Raw genomic sequence first — 18,911 nt, 5'->3', positions numbered from 1 at the left:
TGCAATTCTGTATAGACAACAAGTAAAACTGTGATTTGAAGTCTAAGAAACATGTTTACAATGACAGTATCAAATATTGTGTAAAATATTTTATGCTAGCTTACTGTAAATGTAAACAATATAATACTATATTATTTATTACCCAATTGTATTTTTTATTGTATAACATCAAATTACAGGGCGACTGAATGGAAACACCATGTATGAAATGACGTATATTCATTCCCAAAATTGACAGTGTTGAGTTGAATTGAATTAATTACAACATTGCTGGCCATAATAACAAACAGGTATGAGTAAAGTGTTGTGTGACGTGTTCAGGAAGTAGAAAGTCTGCAAAGGTCATCCCACAGGAGCCAGCTCATCCCACAGGAGCCAGCTCATCCCAAATAAGAGGCCATCAGCACACCTCATAATTATTTATTTTTTCCCTATTCACTATGCTGACGGTGCACTGAGCAAGTTGAATAACCAGTTGTCATGGCTATTTCCCAATAGACACGGATTGTCGTGTGATCTTTAAGGCATGATTGTAACAGTGTGCTGGTGATTAGCAACAAAACCTCTGCAGCCATTGGCTATGTATTGTCCTTGGGTGCACTGAAAGCTAGTCACAGTATTGGTCAATTCTGAAACACTGATGACATACATACTCTACAACCGAGTCAGTCATAAACTGTGCATTTTCAGTATATATTTAATAAAGACGGCTTAGGGCAAATAAAGCTTACACAAAGTCCATTTTAACAGTTGAGCTGAATAAATGCAAATAGACCAGATAAGGACGTGCAAATCTAACTGCCAGGATACCAGTGAAACTGGTATTCTTGAACTGTCCTATGGGCAAGAGCAGACAGGGCACTTCTTTCAGACAGGTTTCAGCCAATGTTTAGGTCTTGTATTCATTGCTATTGCCCACAATTGTATTTTGAACCCAGACGACAATACTTAATTTTCACCGACATTTCAAAGAAATAACGTGCATGGATCTGAGGTAATTCACACCTGTCTATTAGTTACAGCGATAGGCCGATTAATTGCATTCCCTTGCTCCATTTCAGATAATCGAATTCTTAAAATGTTTGGCACCATAATGCTGTTCACATAGATGTGTTTTCCTTCCAAACAAAGACCGGCGCAACACAAATTCACAACTTTTCTGCTTATGTGCAAACACCAGTAGGTGTCATGACTGACAGCGCATTAAAGGGCGCCAGCTCTTCTCACAGTCATCTAATCTGTCACGCGACTGACTGGCTGACAAACTGATTTGACAGTTGCTCGGCTCACACTTGGTTTGTCCACATCATCTCAACTACGGTCTTTGGAGTTCATTATTTTCCCGCCCTGTTCGCACAGTCAGTCCCAATCTACTAATGCAAAAACACGGTAAGCACTAAGTAGGCTACTCTGTAATGACAGATAGACAAAACAAATATACAAGGTTTCTCTCCACGCCCATTCACCACACGCCAGTATTAGCAACACTCACAGTGCCTGCAGGGCAGAAACAATAGCATTTGGTGTGAAGGGTGGCAGGATGTTTACCTATTGTTTCATTTTGATCTATAAGTCAATATGCAAATTATATGCAAATAGAAGGGTGTTCGAGCACTGTAACTGTTCCCCATTACCCTGTCATGTCATTAGGTCAATGATGCCATATGTTTGAGCTATAAAACAATGATATTTGGCTACGTAACAGTTATATTATCATGTTATAGGCTACACTCTCATCTCGTCTGACCCAGCAAAACACATTGTTCTACGTCCCATTTTAGATGTGAAAAACGGTGCTCACAAATGAACCAAATGTATTCATCCAAAAATCGCAGCGTCATGATTCCATTAACACAGGTCAACTATCGAAGCACTCAAGCGATGTTATGGCCATTCTGGTAATGTCCTTTAATTAGTCTTTAACAGGCTTCTGACCACGATGAGGACATTATGTAAATGGTCCTTAGAACGAAGAGAGTTTAATTTGTGGTTGCCATGCCAATGCTGCCATTGCAGTTTCCCAATGGCCTTGAGGTTATCAAAGAGAGGAAATTGCAATTTAGATAGATAATTGACGTGAGGTCCTGTTGTCAAGACTACGAGACATGATTACGAGTGTGTCTCGGTGTTAGCTGACATGTTCGTAAACAACGCAGGAAAGACATTGTGCACCGTACTCGAGGAAGCAACACTCAGCGGGGAGGAGGGCTGCAAAGATGTCACAGTTGTATGAACGTGTTTTTAAGGTGTGAAAATGGTGTTTATCTGTTTCTAAAACAGAGTTAATCTGCAGGTGCTCTGAGTTTAAGATGACATAAGGCCTACATTTATTATAGTTTCACAAAAACCACCAACCTATTTGCATTTTGTACCTTTTTAGGGTTACTTTAAGCCTTTTTTTTATAGGATTAGAATAGGAGTCTCGTCTCGAAAATAAAACAAAAACAGAATCAGGGACTGTATTTAAAACGGGTCTCAGAGTAGGGGTGCTGGCTGACCTAGGATCAGTTTGACCTTTTTGAATCATAAAGAATAACATTATGGACACCCTAGATCAGCACTACTACGTTGAGAACTGGAGATATGGGCCCTTATCGCTCTTATGATTAGAAACTATCTGACACATACGACTTTTAGTCACAAGATGGCGGAATCCACACACCAATAACTCCCCACAGCGAATGTCTGTGTGAAGTACAAGGCAGCAGACACATTCTTGGTCAAACGTCACTGTATTTAAAGAGGATGCTGCGCTCTACTGGCCAAACTGATTATTACACTAATGATGTACCCCTGTACTATATATATATATGTTTTAACCTTTATTTAACTAGGCAAGTCAGTTAAGTACAAATTAACTGCCTTGGTTACAATGGCGTTGTAATTTACAGGACGATTGTAACCATTGTCTATTAATATAACGTATTGATTAACACACCGTAATAACTTAATATACGATACTCAAAAGTTTAGAAAGATAGATATTTAAAAAAAATGTTTTAACATTACCTTGACTTTACTTGGATCATTTTGTGTGTGATCTTACAAAAACAGTAACTGCAGTAAGAAGGTCATTTAAAACGATGTGCAACACTGCATGTCTGAGTCACTTCAAGCCTGACACTTGTCTCCCGCCAACTTTCGACAGACTTGGACACAGCCTGGCAGGATGTAACATCACAGACACCATATACCATCAGGATGAGCAGCTGGAGACGGGCAGGTCCTCTGTTTACATTCACTTTTTTTTCTCTCCCATAGTTATTTCCATAGTGTGATTCAGGGATGGCCCTACTGGAGTGTGCCCTGGTTTGGGTGTGGACCCAGTCTAGTGACAGTAGGGAGGTTATCAGTCCACTCACACTGCAACGGAAGTCTAAAAGGGGGATTTTTTTTTTTGCCATCACGACAGAGAGCGGAACGGTCATGCTGTCCATTTAGGACATCAAAGAGAACTGTGGGGAGGGGCCAGGCTCACTGAACTCTGGAGCACCCTCTATGGTCATGAGACGTGACGTAAAAGTAAACAAAGATAAGAGTCTACAAGGGATGACAGAACTAAGTCCTAATTAGGATTTGTGATTTTATTTGGCTATAAAATTATGCAAAAATACCTACAGCGTACATGAGTCAACTTTCCTAGTTGGGAAAATGTACAGAATACAAGAATAATATTGAAATAAGGACTGTGGTTACTGTCGGGGGGCAGAGGTGGGGATAATTTTGTTTGTGGTTCTAGTATGAGGGGCCGCCTTGGGATCAGAGGTAACCTTTACTCCACAGGCACTGGGAGGTCATGGTGGTCCTGGTGATTGACCTCCAGCAGGGCCTGGTTGACCTCCGGTTGGTCACCGTTGAGATCGGCGTACTCCACTGAACCCTGCTGAGACAACAGAGATCCCCCTGAATATTGACACACAACAGTGTCAATTATGTTAGACACTGTCACAATGGAAGTCAACACCGTAACTAACCTCACGCAGACAAGTCCACACCATAACGCAACCCAAATCCAAACTGTTACAGCGCAACTCTTTACCATCACATTGGAACACAATCGGATTCTCTCAAGGCAGGCGAAACATCCGTCAACTGTTGAAAGTGTTCCTCACAGAACACTACACTGTATTTCACCAAGGCGTCACAGAATACGAAAACTATATTTCTCCAGGGGTAGCTGCACACATTCAAAAACACGCAATGAAATTCCTTTATCACCAAAAACCACCTCACCACAATCTTGGCTGCTCCTCCTTTTATATCAAGGAGTGAATTAACTGTCTTAAGTGTAGACCATCATGTCATATCCTGACTCATTATGTCAAATTCCCCTTCAAAACAGATAACCCGGCCTTAGTCCTCTCAGCTCCAAGTAAGGGCAAACAGTGTGGACTGTAATGGGCTGTCTGTAAATCACTGATGTGTCTTGGTGAGTAGCCAGAGGAGGACAGTGTGGTGGTTGAGGTTGAGCTGTGCATGGAGGTACAATTTGCCTGGGCCTTTGGCTGCTGATCTCACTGGGCGATAGGGAAGGAAGCCCCAGCCCAAAATCCCTTTGTTCTAGCCTGGAAACTCTGACCGCAGCTTCTCTCTCCTACCCAGTGAAATTACTACTACCCAAGAGCCTCAGCCCACAGAGTGACTGGGGCTGGTTGGGCGAGGGAAGGAGGGAGGGAGAGAGGGAAGGAGGAGAAGGTGCGCCCTGTGGCCTTCATTCTGTCACTCCTCACCCTTTTTTGTGGGCTGGAGGAAAGATCAGTTGTGGTGACGGACTGTGTTAGCCGTGTGCGTTTGTTTTCACAGTCACAGGCAGTAAAAATATAAGACACTGAGACTCAAGCTGTACTTACATAGTCATAATGGTCACCAGGTGCACCTGGGAACACAAGACACAGAATCAGGGAAAAAGAACAAGCTCTAGACCATTACAGAGATGACAGTGTATAACCTGTGTCTCTGTGTGTGTGTGTACTCTCATTTGACAAAGGAACGACAGACTACTACTCCCCAGTGTTAGAGGACCTCTCATTCCTTGGTGTGGACCATTTCTTAGCCCAGCATTCTCAAGTTCAGGATGTGCATATCACCTTCCCTTTCCCTCTTTCATTAGACCACATTCTGAGGGCATTGAATAATAATCATTCTCTGAATGTATTCATCATGATGACTCATTTGACAGTTATGACGACCAGGCCTAGTTGCTGACTCATTGGTTCCCTTGAAGCAGAGCCCATTGTTTTATCACAGCAGGGGTATAACTATGCCAAAAAAGAGCAAAAAGCGCAGTCCCTGCCCTCATCCCAAACACCCACCCTCATCCCAAACACCCACCCTCATCCCAAACACCCACCCTCATCCCAAACACCCACCCTCATCCCAAACACCCACCCTCTTCCCAAACACCCACCCTCTTCCCAAACACCCACCCTCTTCCCAAACACCCACCCTCATCATCCCAAACACCCACCCTCATCCCAAACACCCACCCTCATCCCCACCCTCATCCCAAACACCCACCCTCATCCCAAACACCCACCCTCATCCCAAACACCCACCCTCATCCCAAACACCCACCCTCATCCCAAACACCCACCCTCATCCCAAACACCCACCCTCATCCCAAACACCCACCAATTCACCAGAGATGAGAACGTTACAAACAAAAAGGTATGTTACGTGTTTGTATGTTCAATTTGGGTTGATAAAAGGTCCATTTCCACCATGGGCTGCTTAACTGACAAATTCAACTTGGATCGTGTTCTAAAAACAGGAACTTCTTGCTAGCAGCAGGAAATGGTCACCTTCATACAGACCCGGCTGTTCCAGCAGTTCTGGATACAGTAATGAACACCTCACCCTTCCACCTCCTTTCACTCACTGCTGGTGGATGAGGTGAGTTATCCCCATGGCAACGTCAAGTGTTTTGAGACCCTAGTTCAAAGCACTTTATAAGTGTTAACCACATTTACAGTGTGGTGCCCTCACCTGTTGGGGAGTTCTGGACTTCACTGTACACCGTTTCTGTGCCTTTTCTCAGGGGAGCTGCAAAAAGATAGAAACAAAATAGTGAAACAATGTTTCACAATTGCAACACTTAAACATTGCTCATGGGCACACACACATTAGATAACCATCATCACATATCCCTGTATTACAACTGTTACACATTTACTTGTCCTCATCTCTTAGCAGATGCTCCCCATCTCTTGGCAAATCATTGTACTGGATACTTAAGGACATGGGCGCAACTTTCACTGGGGATGGGGGACGGGGGCATGCCCCCCTCCCCACATTCTGAATTTGCATTATTTTTCCATCAGTTTTATCATTGGTATGTGATAGAAAATGAGGCAACGGGGTGCTTCAGGGCCATGCGGACGCCTCCGAGCAGTCGGGTAGGCTGTTTGGAATGTTGATCCAACTGGATAATAATAAAATAAATATTATGTCCCCCCCCACTTCTAAAACCAAAGTCGCGCCCCTGCTTAAGGATAAGCCCAACCAACTGCCATCGCAAACCCATGGGGGCCAACAGAGTATACTGATCAAGGGGGGTTGGTACCATAGAGAGTAGCCTGGCAATTAGTTCAGCCCTTCCTGTTTATTCACCAGAAGATGTTTCTTTAAGCCTGATCACCATGGTTATCACACAGGTTACTATGGAGATGACTTAATTGTGGATAATTAGACCCCCCCCCCCAGGAAGTGGTGCTGAGTCTTATTAGCTGAAATAATGATGGCAAAGCAAGCCCTCTAGTGATGATTCGAAACGAGTAAAGGGACAGAATGAGAGCGGGAAGAGGTAGAGAAAGAGCTATGAGAGGGAGAGCTGTGGTAGAAAAGGGAAGCAAGATAAAGGGAATAAGGTAGCCGGAGTGAAAAACTGGCGTGTGTGAGTGTTGGAGAGAGAGAGAGTGTGTGTGAGTGTTTGAGAGAGAGAGAGAGTGTGTGTGAGTGTTTCAGAGAGAGAGTGTGTGTGTGAGTGTTTGAGAGAGAGAGTGTGTGAGTGTTTGAGAGAGAGAGTGTGTGTGTGTGAGTGTTTGAGAGAGAGTGTGTGTGTGAGTGTTTAAGAGAGAGAGTGTGTGTGTGTGTGAGTGTTTAAGAGAAAGAGTGTGTGTGTGTGTGAGTGTTTAAGAGAAAGAGTGTGTGTGTGTGTGAGTGTTTAAGAGAGAGAGTGTGTGTGTGTGTGAGTGTTTAAGAGAGAGAGTGTGTGTGTGTGTGAGTGTTTAAGAGAAAGAGTGTGTGTGTGTGTGAGTGTTTAAGAGAAAGAGAGAGAGTGTGTGGTCACCTCTGGCAGGGTCCACTGGTTGACGGTGTACCACTTCCGTGTACTCCACATCAGGCTCATTATTAGACGCTGCACTGCTCTCCCCGTCACTGCCTGCACCAGGACAAGATACACACAGATCCCATCACACAAAACAGCCCAAGAAGACAGAGGCAGACTTTAGACAACACAGCTCGAAGTCCATACGCAACTTCGGTCATAAACCCAGGTACTCTGTTGGTCTCACCTGGGTCTACCGGCCTCTCGCTCCAGACACTTACAGCAGCATCCACTCCAACTACAAGACAAACACATAGATACACACAGACATAAAGCAATGCTCCCTGACACACACCAGGAGATCTAAAGATCCAAAATTCCCAGGGAAGTTACTGCCCAGCGAAGTCAAATGACTGTTAGGTGTAACAGGAAATTGTGACTTGGGGTGCTATTAAATTAAAAACGCCAACCGGAAAGTTCTGAGGCGAGGTAAAACATTTAGTAGACAGTTAATGTCTATTGTTTCACAAGTTGAATATTATTCCAACGTGTGAATGAATTAGAATTCCCCCACAAATGTTTTCTAGAAGTGATTGGAGCCTTTAACAGGCTGCTGAGCGATCAGAACACCGCCAGAGAACATTCTGTGACAAACGAGGAGTGGATATCAGGTCTCCATTTTGATTTCCACAGAGCTGTTCCGGTACCTTACGCACACTGGCGACTGTTTGGTAAACAGCAGGAACACAATAGCTCCCTGCAAAAAAAACATCCCGTTACAACTTCCCATTCGTTAATGCAACCTCAGATTCTATTGAACCTCAGAGTGGGCCTAAGCGATTCATTTCCTCCACCTGCTGCCTGCATTCAAACTCGACTGGCCTGAAACAAACAGTCTGCCCCCCCAAGTCCACTATTTAACAAACACCGTTTTATAAATGGTTGGTGCCCACATAGGAAATTCCACACAGACGCCATTGTTTCAGTATTCCTTCAAGGCAGCCTTCGCTAGTAAACTAGGGTGTTGCAACTTAAAATAACTTTAGCCAACATATTAAGATGGTTGATAAACCACCAAATATGGCCTACATATACTGGCTAAGTAGCTGAGTGCACAAAACATTAAGAACAGCTTCCTAATATCGAGTTGCATTCCCCTCTTTTGCCCTTAGAACAGCCTCACTTCATCCGGACGTGAACTCTACAAGGCGTCGAATGCGTTCCGCAGGGATGCGCGGCCCCATGTTGACTCCAATACCTCCCACAGTTGTTCTAAGTTGGTTGGATGTCCTTCGGGAAGGCGGAACATTCTTTGATGTACACGGGAAACTGTTGAGCGTGATAAACCCAGCAGAGCGCTGCAAGTCCTCGACTCAAACCGTTGCACTTGGCACCGACGACCATACCCTGTTCAAAGGCGCTTCCAATCTTTTGTCTTGCCCAGTCACCCTCTGAAGGGCACGCGTGCCCAGCCCATGTCTCCATTGTCTTAAGGCTTAGGCTTCCTTCTTTAACCTGTCCCCTCCCCTTCATCTACACTGATTTGAAGTGGATCACAGCCTTCGCCATGATTCACCTGGTCAGTCTATGTCATGGAAATAGCAGGTGGTAATATTTGGTATACTCTAGTGTAGCTACACATTATAGACATTCATTGATAGCTCACGGTATCTCTGAAAAACAAAATGCACAGTACTGACACATTGCTAAAAAAAAAAAAGTTTTATTCTAGAAGTGCTTCTTCAAAATCAATCAATTAACCAAACCAAAAATATATACACACATTTCTATTGATGATTGTCTAGTGTACTGTATATACAGCATCAGGTCTATGCATTTAGACATGCGCACATTGTTTTTGGACAAACAGACTATTAGACAAATGGGCTAGTTCCATCATTCGATAGACATGCAGTCAGACAGGCAGACACAGTGAGGTGAGAACACAGGACAAAGACAGTATGTTGATAATGACAGGAAAGTACAGCTCTTCCAGACAGCAGCAGGAGAGGAGAGGGAGCAATAGGGCCAGTTCAACTGTCTGTCACTGGGACTGATGTTGGCAACAAGCCCCTTGGTGTCGGCCATCTTGTGTCCACTACACCTGTACCCTCTGATATTACATCTACAACACATAACAAATACGTCATACTTTCTCAAAGGAAGACATTTTTGGCCATTCTTCCCTCTCTAAAAATGTCTGTGGGGATATTGTTTGTTTGAGCCATTGTTCCAATTGTTGTTATCCTTGGTTTTCATCCCATATATCCCTTTATTCAACCAAGTGGTGCAAAATGTCTGTTCTTTTTCTGTTCAAACCAAAAAAGTCCCTCCCCTCTGTTGGGTTTCTCTACACTGTTGCAGGGAGACTGTAGCTGCTCCTGTTGCTGATGCCAGCAGGAAGTGATGCCACACTATCTCGCGTCCCATTGGTCGCTCTCCCCTCCATGCCGTCAAAGGGTGGCGCTGCGTCTGTAATAAGATGATATGGCCACTCTCAACAAACACTCAACACCTGACACAATCACTACTGAACACAGCTACCCTGTGGCTAGCTACATCCTGCCAACCACTGCAGAATCTGCACATCTAATGAGGCATGTTTGCTGAAGTAAAACATCAATTGTTAAGACCTGCATCGATTTGTATGAGGAACTAAGCTACTTCTCCTGTCTAAACACACACACAGCAAGTTCTCTGCCATGTCCTCTCTCATGCATTCTAAGTTGCACAGGATGTCTACAGCTGGACGGTAAGACGATGCATTTTTGTTCCTCTAACAGGAAAATATGAGGAGAGGAAATGCAGAGAGTTAAGAAGTCACCTAAGATCCCCTCAGAGACCCTTACATGCACACAGTATGGGTGTCATGGTATCGACTGATGTTAGGATGACAACTTCTGAACACCAACATGCTACAAGCAGCTAGCATGCTAACGGCTAGCATGAAATGAAACACACGGATGGGGGAGGGGGTGAAACGGACTTGGGCAGTTGAACGTCGGTTATGGTTCGAAGCATGACGATAGGTCAAGACGGAAACACACAGGGGAGAGTAGGAAAACGGGCTACCTTCGGGCGGGTTATAAACCTCCATAGTGCTGTGGGTAAGACTCACTGTTAGAGAGTCATCTGATTTAGGGCTCGAAGGCTTTCTGAGAAATGGTGAACATAAAGTCAACGTTGGCAGTGACACAACAAGAGATAATTTCATAATTCTAGGACCCTTAAAGCGCATCAAAGGGACAGTTAATTCAATATGAAATCAAAGGTTGTTCAATGTTTTCAGATCACACCTAAAATGAAAAGGTGCTTATCGTTCACATTTATTTGCGATTGAGGCATATGGCCGGATCTACATAACAGATACCACGAGACATGGATGCATCTTGTCAAAAGACCACTTTTTCAAGATCTGAAAACATCTGACAAACTTTTCATTTTGGAGTGAACTATCCCTTTAAGGCCCATTGGCTGTGCTGTACGTGGCAGCATGGTGCTAAGCACTGTACAAAAACCATTGGCGCCAGCTAATGCCATCATCCTAGACAGCCACGGTCACAGAAAACGACTTAGGAAATAGGCAAGCCAACTCACACTGACAGTTCAGCTGCGTTCTCTCTTTTACCTATACAATAAAGAGAAGGGGATGAGAGAGAGAAGAGGAGGCTCATACATAGTCAGACACCAGCAAAGGCCTGTGTTGCTGGGGGACTGTAGGTCTCTCTACCTCTCTTGGAATTGTAGCGCAGCACGCAGGCGAGAGCTAGGAGAGCCACCACTAGCAGACAGCAGGCCACGATCAAACCTTTCTTCCACGTTGCCATTTTCACTGTAGAGAGAGAGAGAGAGAGAGGAAGGGAGCAAGAGAGGGAGAGGTAGAGAGAGAGATGCAGGGAGAGGGGGGAGGTAGGCAGGGTGTTTGTGAGAGGGAAAGGGTAAAGGTTAAAAGAAAGTTAGGATGGGTGGAGATGAGGACAGAGTGGAGGGGACAGAGAAGGATGGTTGAACGAGAGAGAGAGGAAGTCAATCAAAGTTCAGAGTCATCGGCTTCCATCTCTTGGGGTCTGAACTTAAGTGTTCCCTTCATTAAGTGATCCCTTCATTAAGTGATCCCTCTCGGGGTCTGAACTTAAGTGTTCCCTTCATTTCCCCTCTCCTCCCCATCCTCTGCCTTGCCACTGTAGCTGCCGTCGTGCCACTATGGGGGAAAGAAGGCCGGGTCTAATTGCTCTGGCTAATGAGTGCTAGCCACGTCTTGCTGAGGAGTCACAACCCATGGGAGCCTAGCGCGTCGCCATTAGCATCCGGATTTGACTGTGCTCTTGCGTTAGCCGTCGGCGCTAACCACACCACAGGACATAGAGGGCAGAGTGGCTACGGGCCAAGGTTAGCTTAGCGGCGGGGGATATTTAGCGTGGCTCATGATCATCAACAGCCACAGCAGAGGAGCTCGTTGATAGTGGGGTCAGATAACCTTGCTGGCAGGCACTGGTGTGGAGGGATCAGACGGAAGTAAACTTGTCAGCTGTCACTGAAGCAGCCCCCGAACAGTGTTGTGAGAAGAGCAAAACTGTCGCTGCTGGTTCAAAGAGGGTCTTTAGATTTTACACAAGTGGTACTGTGAACGCCAATTAATGTAGACTTCTCCATCTAGTAAGAGCAGTAAATAAATGTGTGCACTCTATGGTGGAGTGTGGTGTTTGTATGCCTCTCAACCTATTGTGATAAGTCCAGTAGGGCCTTGATCATCACTGTACATGTGTGTGTGCTTACACGCACACACATCTATCTTCTCAGAGAGTGTGTGTGTGTATGCATAACTCTCACCATCTACGGTGACTGGCTGACTCCGGACCATGTTAGCGTAGTTGATAGCCTCGCAGTAGTAGGTGCCACTGTGCTCGTTCCCCACTCCCTTGATCCGGTGGGACGCGCTGGATTGGGTTGAGGTGGTGGTGAACAGCGGCTGGACGTTCCCACGTCGGTACCACTTAAAGGTGACGGGCGGGGAACCTTCCACCCCACAGATCAGGTACATCTCATTTCCCTCGGTGACCTCCAACAGGTCTGGGACGACGCTGAGTCCTGGATTGGACAGAGGCACTGGGAGAGGGAGTGAATAGTGTGAGGTGGTGTGACGACACTTGAAGGCATTTCTGAAGGCATTTCTGAAGGCATTTCTGATGATTAAATAACAAGGGTCCAATAATGCTGCAATCTAATGAAACATGGATGTGCATTATGTATATATTATGTATTCCACACTTCAACAGGCTCACCTATGACTGTGGTGTTGAGTTTGTTGCTGACCACCGTGTCGATTTTGGGGTTATTCCGCGCCTCGCATTTATAGTCCTGCATGTCGCTGTAGTGCTGGACGGTGACAGGGAAGATGGCCTGATGGTGCGGCTGCTGCACGGTGGTCGAGTTAACCTCAGAATACTTCTTCCACAAGGTGTACTCGATGGGTAGGCTGCCTCGGTCTGAGTGACAGCGCACCTGGAAGGGCTTTCCCACGATCACTCTGCCAATGGCCGTGATCTCCGGTTTACTGACAAGAACTGGAGAATGAATAGAACAAGGAAAGTGACGGAAATGACAAAATGGACTGTTAATGTGGAGAGGTTACCGTCCAATGACATCACCAACATTACTTAGCAGCTACACGTATGACTAAACTTCGACTCAAAAGTATCGGAGTCAAGATTGAAATTTCACCTAAAGAACCATTTTCGATTGGAGTTCCCCTTTAATATCATATTGTTGTGACATATACTGCATCCATACATGTTATCAGTATGTCCTTATGCATATCCTTATTTTACCAGGTAAGTTGACTGATTCTCATTTACAGCAATGACCTGTGGAATAGTTACAGGGGAGAGGAGGGGGATGAATGAGCCAATTGGAAGCTGGGGATGATTAGGTGACCATGATGATATGAGGGCAAGATTAGGAATTTAGCCAGGACACCCGGGTTAACACCCCTACTCTTACAATAAGTGCCATGGGATCTTTAGTGACCACAGAGTCTCAGGACACCCGTTTAACATCCCATCCAAAAGATGGCATCCTACACAGGGCAATGTCCCCAATCACTGCCCTGGGGCATTGTGATATATATATATTTTTTTTAGACCACAGAAAGGGTGCCTCCTACTGGCCTTCCAACACCACTTCCAGAAGCATTTGGTCTCCCATCCAGGGACTGACCAAAGACAAGTGAGATTGACTTACTTTGGGTCACACGTAAAAGCCTTATGGGCTGTAGTAGTACCTTTTGCCTGGACAGGCAGCTTTGCACTGTACTTGGAGATCATCCTGGCATCTGCTTTACATGAATAAATCCCACTCGAGTTTGGTACCACCCCGGGGACAACGTATATCCCATTGAAGCTGCCTGGCGTCAGTGTGTAATTGTCCTTGTAAATGGAGTATTTCACATCCGAAGAGCTGATTCTGTCAGAGGAGTAGTTGGTACTCTTGCAGGTTAACGTGATTTTCTCCCTTTCAAAGACCTCTGTCGGATACATGGTCAGAACTGGCTGGGAAAACAGTTCTGTTGTGTGAATAAAAAAAACAAAAAAAACATTGATTACTCAACACTCTTGGGAGGCTGAGTACATGTAAGAACATCCACGAGGAATGTTGTGATTAACATTGATAAGCATCATAGGTTGATAAAAACATTTTTTTAACTGTGAATAGGGTTGCCCAGGTTTTTCAAAAATCCTGGTTGGAGGATTCTGGTTTTCCTGTTTATTTGCTCCTGATTCCAGGAGTCTTCCAACCAGGATTTCTGGAAAACCTAGGAATTTAAGGAAAATTCACCAGATTTTTTTTTTTACCTTAGCCGCAACTTGGTTATAAACTGATAGAACAGATAGATTTTTTTAATCAGCTTTTTTCAACAGCTAACACCACATTCTACATTTCAGATTCCTTGTAAAATCCATTCACTCACCTGTAATCCTCACGTTTTCCGTCGCTCGCTTGACTACATTTCCCACCTCCAGAGAGCACTGAAACTCCCCAGAGTGCTCGGCCAGGGCTCTCATGCTGTGGTTGGCTTTACTTTGACCAGAACTCAGCAGAGTCGGTCCCTTGGACAGGAAGACTTTGAGCCCAGAGCTGTTCTGGAGGTTACCACTGACACTGCAGGAGATGTCCAGATTGTCCCCTTCGATGATCATTGATCCGTGTGGTCGGACAGAGATTACAGGTGTGATGAACAGCTCTGGAGAACACAACGAGGAAAATTGGTCTGGAAGCTGAAGGTTGAAACCAAGAGACTTTTCCCAGACACATTCTATTCAGCTTCGGACATGGTTAAAATGATTCGAGATGAATTGAGATGGAGAACAAGAGGAGGGTCCTTGACTAAAAAGGTAGTTCAACTGAGAATCTCTGAATGTGCGTTTCAGTCCAAGACTAGGTCTAACCTGTGTCTTGGAAACCGGCCCGTGATGTTCACCGTCATGTTCTGTTTTTGGGCTCCACTCACCTTTTACAGTGACCACCACATTGTTGCTGGCATTGGACGGGACCGAGTCTGTCAGCAGTATGACCCTGTAGTCACAGTGTAGCCTGTGGTCGCCAGCGTTGTTGAATCGCAGCCTAGTCTCCACCTGGTTGTTCATAATAACACCAACAATGTTAACTAGAAAATGACATTTCCTAAAGTAAACACGTGTGCTTGCTACCTGAAGTATTGATGTTTGAGAAATAAGTTTGTAGAAGAGGTAAAAAAAGAAGAAAAACTAAGCAAGCACACTCAATATTAACACACATGGTTGGCGTCGACCCTCTCCTCGTAGAGTTCCTTGGAGTCCTTGTAGAAGTAGAAGACGATAGCGCCGGACTCCCCAGGGGCCTTACACCCAACGGTCACCTCCTCTCCCTCGCTGAACACGCGCTTGTCGACGCTGAGGACTGGCGTCTGCAGGCCTGGGTGGACACGAGTACTAGTCAAAGCACGCAGGACACGCACAGACGGAAATCACATGCCGCGGACACAGAGTTTACAAGTAACCACATTCATGCAGGACAACAAGGTCACATGCGGCAGGTGCAAAACACCACAGTGAAATGCTGAACTTGCAAAACCTTCTCAGTCCACAACAGAGAGGAGTTGACAAGAGTACCAACCTGTCACAGTCAGTTTTTCAGAGCTGCTGCTTAGCTCCTTGCCCGGTATGTTCACCTTGCATTTGTACTTCCCAGTGTTGGCCACTCTGGCCATGCGGAGAGAGTAGATGAGGTCCTCTGCGGTGGTGATGCTCTCCGTGTACACCACGGTGTTGTCCTTGTAGATGGTGTATTTACGGTTCAGGAACCCAGAGCTGCTGACCAAGGCCTGGCAGCGTACCGTCACGTTGGTACCCTGGGAGACGGCGTTGCTGGGCTCGAGAGTCAGGGTGACACTTGTGAACACTGGTGAAAGAACTCAAGGTCAATGCTCTGACTGATCAAAGTCCTAGAGCACAAGCCTGTGTGATCTTGTACCGAAGCACATTATTTAGTGAATTCACAACCTTGTAGTGGCATGAATCTGTTCACGAAGACAAAAAAATATATCTCCATAGTAAGAGAACAGTGCAATATATCAAGGTGCTATATAGCTAGTCATCTTCCAGCTCTAACATACTCAGGAGATGAAATCACACACACACCAATGAATTGGACATAAACACAGACCCTCAACAAAAACACCACAAGAGGTCTTTTGATTCAGCGCATGCTGATAGCGAACTGTTTTCCCACATTTGTCCCCCACAGAGTGTCCTCCACAGAGTGCTTCTCCAGATAAGGGGCCTCCCAGTGGGGCCTAGTGCAGACAGTCTGTCAGGTTGAGACCCACAGTCCGGGTGGCTCCTGTCCCGAGGGGGACGTCCCAGTAAACAGGCCCCCGCCAACCAGAGGAAGGAAAGGCATTTTGTTAAACAAACAGACACCCTCTCAGGGGACCCACCGTTATTTTAGATACCGCCGTCCCCACCCAATGTCACTCAGCAGGGCCCGGCGCGACCGAGGGGGAAAACCACTGATAGGAGGGCAGAGGGTAGTGCCAACCAGGGCACGAGCCATAGCGGAACCCCATGGAAAGGCTGTGTGACCACTGACTAGTCTTGGCAAAGCCAATGAGTCAACGTTCCTGCTTAGAATAGAGGTATTCTGCTATTCCAAGCCCAGAATTGCTCATCTCGGCATGGTCGGGATAAGGCGTCCATCTCTACCATTGGCTAGCTGAACTCATTTCTCTGCCCAGTGCTGGGCTTTTCCCCTTATCCTAACAGGAGGAGGCGTGTGACACTGCTAACAAGTGAGTTCCCAAAGCCTTCCACAACCTCAGACTCGAAAAGAGTGAAAACACTGATAAGACAACAAGATCCAGGCACCATTCTCATAGGATTCCCATTTATGGTATTTCCAGTGTGTCAGTAGTTTTACCTGTGTTAATACTACAATTAGGGTATATCGGTCACCTCTCAGAAAAAAATATGTCTTAGTAAAACAGGTCCGTAGCGTTAGAAAGAAGTAGATAAGAAAGAACGTCCAGTCCCAAAGCCCACACTATCTACGAACACACACATTCTCACTGAAAGGAGAAAAAAAAAATAGCAGAATGTACATACCACTCCAAAGGAAAAACCTGAAACACACTCAAGAGTTCCCCGTTTTGAAAACTACATTCACTGCACTCTTGACTATCCTATTTTATCCTATCCTATCTCCTCAAGAACACTTTAATACTTACATGCCGGCGATTCCACCGCTTGACCTGGACGAAGAGGAGGGAAAAATAAATAAAAAACAGTACATCAAATGTAAAGAAAATCCAAACTTCCTTATTTCCCCACCCAACCCAAAACCCTCCCAGAGGTAGATTATTATCAAGCTTCCTTACAGGTGGAGAGGAGTGCGGAGGTTAGCAGTAGTAGTCGGGTGACCATCCTGACAGAGGGCTGCTGGGGCTCCCACATTGGTGGTGGCTGTCTTAGGCTGATGCGACTGGAGTGACTGGAGGTTAGGAGGCTGAGGATTGACTGGGGGGCAGTGGTGGGAGGGGAGGAGGGAGAGGACAGGGGAGGTGCTCTACCTCGGCCACAGAGTGGGACGCCTGGCCCCTGGTTATCACAGCGAGCAGAGCCCTCGACTTGGCTTAATTTGCCAGGAAGTGACTGTTGTTTCCTCAGGATGTGAGCTGCTGGCGTTTTGCTGTTTTGGAATGTTCTCTTTCTGGGCCGTGTGAGTCGTCATAGACACTGTTCGGCATGCTTTAGGGTGCAGTAAGCAGGAGATAACCTTTGCCCCCCCCCAACCCCCAGTGTCTGGGCCTCTGCAGGTATTATGGGGCAACATGGAGAGGGGCACCTTTGCTTCTATGCTCAGGAGACCCGGTTTCTTGAGGGTTTACACTGTCGTAAATCACAGCATGCCTTTCAAAGCTGTCAAACTACTGTTAACTTAAGATCCTAGTTACGATTTTGATTGTTTTAACTACTGCCAGACATATACCTTATTGGATGAACTTATTAGAACAAAATAAAACAGTTTTACTACGATATACCACTCATACATTTGTACCAATATGAAATAAAAAAATATAAATATGAAAATGTATGCACTCTGGTCACTCTGGTTAAGAGCATCTGCTAAATGACAAAAATGTAAATTTCTTAAGGGCAGGGTAGGTTACTTTCTAAATGTAATCTGTTATGGTTACTAGTTACCTGTTCAAAATTGTAAAAAGCAGCTTAACTTTTGGATTACAGTAACTCAGTAACGTAATCTGATTACTTTGGATTCATTTCCCCTTAAGAGGCATTAGAAGACAAAAAGGATACATCAAAGGCATTTGGTGTCATCATAACGGTCTCTGATTTGTGGTCAGACTCAAACTTGCACTTTTTTCAATGCTGACTTGAATGTCATTGAGAAAACAGAAAGGTGTCCATGAATTTTTTCGCTCAAGAATCAGCAACCTCTTTATACCCCCTTAAAAGCAGGATTGGGGACTAACTGATTACATGTAATCACTTACATTTCATCTGATTACAAAACAAACTAACCTGTTACACTACCAGCAAAAATATTGTAATCAGATACTTTTGAAAAACTAGATTTCTCTAATTCTTTGGATTACTTTTAAATTAACTTTTTCTTTTGTGTGCCTGAGATCCAATTGCACAAGACAGTGAGAGACTGGACTTATCTTAACTGGAGCCAAGGAAGGAGCTAAGGCACACTTATCTGTACTTCCAGACCAGTAGGATTCTATTCCATGTCTAAACTCCGATAAGGGACTGCTAGCTGGCAAGTATCATTGGTTGTTATCAATTAAAAGGTCTCTCTTTATACCGAGGCTTTCTTGACCTTTAACCATAGACAAACCAATGTCACGGCAAACAGAGAAACAGTTAACAAAGTTAAGACCTCTATTCAATCTGTCTCGCTGAAGTGTTACAGATTGCACAATTGAATTGTAAAAGGTCATTTCCCATTGAGCCGAGGATATGCAGCATTTATGGTGAGTAGAAACACTGCCATATAATTTCAATCACGCTGTAACGCTGAACTTCCGCGATACGGATTGAATACAGCCCCGGATCTGATTTTATCCAGAATATTCATGAAATAC

At 45.1% G+C, this 18,911-nt stretch overlaps 1 protein-coding gene across 1 annotated transcript; it reads right to left on the bottom strand.

Annotated features, from left to right (window-relative positions):
- Positions 1 to 3,566: 3,566 nt before the first annotated feature.
- pecam1b (platelet and endothelial cell adhesion molecule 1b) lies at positions 3,567 to 17,366 on the bottom strand. Its single transcript, XM_042310604.1, has 17 exons — positions 17,178 to 17,366; positions 17,028 to 17,051; positions 15,419 to 15,703; positions 15,060 to 15,217; positions 14,775 to 14,898; positions 14,235 to 14,507; positions 13,548 to 13,829; positions 12,550 to 12,831; positions 12,098 to 12,373; positions 10,998 to 11,099; positions 10,865 to 10,895; positions 10,340 to 10,422; positions 7,515 to 7,565; positions 7,289 to 7,381; positions 5,986 to 6,042; positions 4,851 to 4,876; positions 3,567 to 3,880 (listed from the first exon to the last, which is right to left on the bottom strand). The coding sequence occupies exons 1-17, from the start codon at positions 17,251 to 17,253 to the stop codon at positions 3,773 to 3,775; spliced, it is 2,331 nt and encodes a 776-aa protein (XP_042166538.1). The 5' UTR covers positions 17,254 to 17,366; the 3' UTR covers positions 3,567 to 3,772.
- Between the last annotated feature and the right edge of the window lie 1,545 nt (positions 17,367 to 18,911).

Source organism: Oncorhynchus tshawytscha, linkage group LG32 (assembly GCF_018296145.1).
Source record: "Oncorhynchus tshawytscha isolate Ot180627B linkage group LG32, Otsh_v2.0, whole genome shotgun sequence".
Taxonomy (NCBI): Eukaryota; Metazoa; Chordata; class Actinopteri; order Salmoniformes; family Salmonidae; genus Oncorhynchus; species Oncorhynchus tshawytscha.
The sequence above is the reverse complement of the archived record's forward strand: the minus strand, read 5'-3'. Positions and strand labels throughout refer to the sequence as shown.

Coding starts and splice junctions, on each gene's coding strand:
- pecam1b (XM_042310604.1), bottom strand. CDS start 17,253: ATGTGGGAGCCCCAGCAGCCCTCTGTCAGGATGGTCACCCGACTACTA. Junction 12,832..13,547: donor GCTGCCTGTCCAGGCAAAAG/GTACTACTACAG, acceptor TTCATTCTCCAG/TTCTTGTCAGTAAACCGGAG. Junction 4,877..5,985: donor AGTCCAGAACTCCCCAACAG/GTGAGGGCACCA, acceptor TTGTGTTCCCAG/GTGCACCTGGTGACCATTAT.